Source organism: Coffea eugenioides, chromosome 3 (assembly GCF_003713205.1).
Source record: "Coffea eugenioides isolate CCC68of chromosome 3, Ceug_1.0, whole genome shotgun sequence".
NCBI lineage: Eukaryota > Viridiplantae > Streptophyta > Magnoliopsida > Gentianales > Rubiaceae > Coffea > Coffea eugenioides.
Window position 1 is genome coordinate 22,534,702 of NC_040037.1, and position 4,718 is coordinate 22,539,419.

A 4,718-nucleotide genomic window follows, 5' to 3' on the forward strand; every position below is an offset into this window, starting at 1 on the left:
AATTGCCCCGACTAAATGGCTATCTTAATCAAAACTCAATTGCACAAATTCGTTCAATTAATCCATTCAATTAATTAACCTCGCCAAATACATCTAAATTCATTTAATCATACCTCTTAAAATTAATTCATTCAATTAATTAAACTAATTAATCCACTAAACTAATTAAAATAATTGTATACTACATAACGTAAACTAATTATCAACTATCTTAACAAAAAAATGAATTGCATTAAACTAATATCACTAGTTTCGAAATTAAGCTATGCTAATTACATTAATTTTATATATTTATTTTATTAGCATAGGTATTATTTCAAATATTTAAATTACCCGGACTAAATGGCTAACAGTTATCGTACGTAAATTTTTCTTTTGGTTCAGCTTTTTTGCTTCACAGGAGCTGCCTTCTTTTCACTTAACAAATTGCTGAGCTTTTTTTCACTTAACAGGAGCTTTCTTTCCTCCGCAATTTAGCTTCCATTCCCAACTCCCTACCGCCTCTACGTATATCCAACAGTGCCCCTGTAACCCCTCCTCTTTCTTCCCCAACAAAAAGAAGGCTCTATAGTTTAGTACCTTGTTTCGCATTTTTTTTTTCTAAACAATTTCACTGGCAGCCAGCTTTTTTTTTCAGCCTGCCGAATTTTTTTTTTTAACAATTTGACTGGCTGCCGGGCAGAGAGTGCCCGGCAGCCAGCTTTTGCAGACTTTGTCAGGTGCCGGGCTGTGTCAACTATAAAAAAAAAAAAAAATTTTTGGTGTCAGGTGCCGGGCTGACACGGCCCGGCACCCATAGATTTATACCACGGCCTGTCAGACCCGCAAGTGTCTGACTTTTCTTTTATACACCAATATTCTAATCAATTAGCCCGATCTAAGGCAGACGCGAAGCTATGTAATATGGTGAAGTGAGGGTAGATATTGCCCCCCTCAACTTCTCAAAATTACCATAGTTGTGAAGATTTTCAATAACTTTTAATAGTTGCATCTGCTCAAATTGGGAGAATGGGGGAGAACATGTAAAGCACACCTACTTACAATTAATGAAGAGAGATTTAAGTGACCAATTCTTTATATAACGTTAATAAAATAAGAAATTAATTTACCTATAGTTAATGAATAGAGATTGAAGTAACAAATTCCTCATATAACACTAATAAAATAAGAAATTAACCTACGATAGCTCTTTCTTTTTCTTTTTTTTTTGAGTACACACCTATTAGCTTTTAATAACCAAATGTGATCATCAAGTTTTTAGGAGAAAATCAAGGATCAAATTAAAGCTGTGAAAGAGAAATTTTTTTAAAAATGTCTATTAGTTTTCTAACATATTAAGTTTACTCTAAAGACTTCTCCAATTAACACATGTTACAATAAATCAAATATGTTTAAAAATTTTAAATAGTCAAAGTTTTGGCCAAGGTTCTAACTCCACCACTAGATCAAGGATTGATCACTACTTCATTGTTGTCAAATTTAGATTCTTTTCTCTTTTTTTTTTTTGTATAGATCTCCAATTTTGGTTTGGTTCTATGTGAATCTTGCAAGATATGAGTAGATAGTTTGGTCACCATTTGAAAATCTTCTACCAAATCTTTCAAACTTCATTCAAATCGACAAGGATCAAACGAAAGGAGTGAACGAGAAATTTTTTTTATAAATATCCGTTAATTTTCTAACATATTGATTTTGGTCTTCAAACTTCTCCAATCAACATAGATTACAATAAATCAAATATGTTAAAAAATTTTAGTGGTCAAAGTTCCCTTAGGCCAAGGTTCTAACTTCGCCACTAAATCAAGAATTAACCACTACCTCATTGTTGTCAATTTAAATGAAACTACATCTTTAAACTCTATTTTTCGTGTTGATCTCAAATTTAGTTTAAGTTTTATGTGAACATTGCAAGATATGAATATATCTAAAATAAAAAATGGTATTCTTATCACCATTTGAAAATCCTCTACCAAATCTTTCAAACGTCAGTCAAATTGACAAGGAATTTGGTTTGAAATCCAACACAATAGAGCACTCTCATGACTTTTTTCCAGCCATTTCATGGCTCAATTGATGTCAAATTTTCTAATATTTTATACCAACAAATTCCTCATGTCATGGAGGTTGAAATAATATGATTTATTTGATCATACTTGCATGGAATAAAAAACTCTCCAATTTTGGGCTATCCCTTTTATTAGACCTTCAATTTTTGCTCGTGTATTGAGTGTGATGATGTAGCTTCTATTGGCCTTAACGACTTAAACGGGCGAAGGACAAGAAACATACATTTTTAGAAGTTGAAAGGCTGAAGATATACAAATAAGTGGATTAAAAATGTACAAATAATAGTTGAAGGGCCAACCATGCATTTGCCCCTAAAAAGAAATATTCCCGAAGTAAGGCTAAACAGTTGAAATGACAATTAGAGTGAGTGTCCATGCAAAGATTAATGGGACGAGAGATCACTTGATAGAGTATACCCTCCTTCCATCACCCACATATATAATTATAAGTATTAAATTATGTATATACAATATAATTAATATAATTAATTATACTAATAATTATATATTTATATAATACAAATTATATATTTGGGCAGCGGAGTGGGAGTGGGGCAGGCAGGGCAAGGGTCCCCCACCCCACGCCACCCCACGCCCGTTGCTATTCCTGCCGAACAGCAGTAGTGTTAGCGCCAATTGAGAAAAACTGAGCTGATAACAACAGGTTTGTCTAACAATTAGCTGGTGCCTGCGAGACGAGGACACGTAGGTCCCACCTTAAACACTCTCCTTTATAGATTATAGAGGTGCTGACTTACTAGTCTCGGCCACATGAAACCTTGCTTATATTCATTAATAAGACCCAGGTGGTTCATACTTATGAGCCTAGCCCTAGATTGAAAAGAGGAATTGTTGCAATTCCCTTTTCTAATATTTCAATTTCAGCAAACATCATTAACTTGTTCTATATAATAGATGTTAAGCATAATTACATTCTTTCTTTTCTTTTCTTTTTTTTCAAAATTTTCTTCAACTTTTCAGCGTCCAAATGCAGGAGAATTGCCAAAACACTATTCAATAGCTATAAAAATTCCATGTCAAAATCACTCATCACACTCTTGCGAAAATTTCCAAAACAACTGAAAATATTCTATCTCAGACAAAAAAAAAAGAAGATAGATCAAAAAATAAAAATCCAATATTAAAAAATAAAAATACAAGTTCTTTATAATGCTTAGGATTCCTAACATCCCCCTCCCCAAAATCCCCAATCCCAAAGCAACTTTCTTCCATGACCATAGAGATTAATTGCATTTGGATCACTATTAATGATCGCAAGCAGAAATGCCAGATTGAGATTTTACAAACCTTGCTGGAAGGGATCCCAAGTGCTCAAAATTAATAACATTTGAAAGCATTCAACAATAGCTTCAGCTGTCTTGGCATCGATATACATCTATGAATATTCTTGTGGATGACCATAACCATTAGAGCATTGCTTTGGATCTTGTGTTCACTAGTCTTATCCCTTGTTTTTTGGAATTGGGAATCTTAAGGATATAGAATTGAATATCATATTATATTTACAACCTAAAAAGAACAACAACTCCCTCAAAAGTAATGTTGTTAACACAAAGGGAACCCAAGAAAAGAAAAGAAAAGAAAAGAATTGTATTAATAAAAATAATCAAGATAATGCAGCAAATCCTCCCCCTCTCATCATTTGCTTGAACTCGTTGAAATTTACCCTACCATCTCCATCCACATCCACTTTCATGATCATGTTCTTGCAATCTTCAAAAGTCCTACCTTGCTTGAGGCCGAGCGATTGCAAGACGGTTTTCAACTCGTCCACCGTGATAAATCCGTCGCCATTTTGATCAAAAACGTTGAAAGCCTCTCTCATGTCTTCGTCCTCGTCGCGCTCGTCCATGATGGATTGGTACAAAGATCCAAACTCGTCAATGTCCACGCATCCATCGCCATTGACGTCGATTTTGGCAATCATTTGAGCTAGCTCCTTGTCAGGGATGAATATTCCCATGTTCTCCAACGAGTCATTCAGCTCCTTCTTTGTGATCCGTCCGTCCCCGTTTCTATCAAACATTTGGAAAACCCGTCTGAGCTCGTCCGCATCCATCCTGCGTCTAATGCTTCGAGGAGATGAGGCCGGCAACGAAGAGGAAGGGATGGTGGTGGACGAAGGTGGAGTTGTATTATCCTTTTTCTTGAAAAAATTTAGTGGTGGTTGTGGTGACGAAGGGTACCAAGAAGTGGGGAGAAAGGTTCTAAGCTTCTTAGGAACCAAGGAAAGGAGGAATGTGTTGAGGAGATTGTATAGGAAGAAAATCCTCAACAAAATGGATGGCATTGCTTATTTTGTGCGGGGAGAAAGTGTCTTGTTTGTGTAGGAGGTTTAGACGAGACTAAATATAGAAGATGTACAAAGAGAGAGCAAAAATATATAGCTAGAAAAAGGGATAATGCAAATTGCAAGCAAGAACTGGCAAATAAAAAGTAAGCAAAGTCTCCAATGATGATGGACTGGTAGGCTTTTTAAGAGCTGTCTTGAAGAAGCAAGCAAATGGGATGGGATCTGTCAAAAACGCGTATTAGATTTGAAACAGTAGTGGAAGTAGGAGCGCAGTAGGAGTAGTAGTTACTATTATTAATGGACCCAAGTTAGTAGCAGTGTAGTAGTATTTTATAAGG

At 35.2% G+C, this 4,718-nt stretch overlaps 1 protein-coding gene across 1 annotated transcript; it reads right to left on the reverse strand.

Annotated features, from left to right (window-relative positions):
* Positions 1 to 3,306: 3,306 nt before the first annotated feature.
* LOC113765184 (calmodulin-like protein 3) lies at positions 3,307 to 4,516 on the reverse strand. Its single transcript, XM_027309271.1, has one exon. It carries the CDS (start codon positions 4,375 to 4,377, stop codon positions 3,694 to 3,696), a length of 684 nt encoding a protein of 227 aa, XP_027165072.1. The 5' UTR covers positions 4,378 to 4,516; the 3' UTR covers positions 3,307 to 3,693.
* Between the last annotated feature and the right edge of the window lie 202 nt (positions 4,517 to 4,718).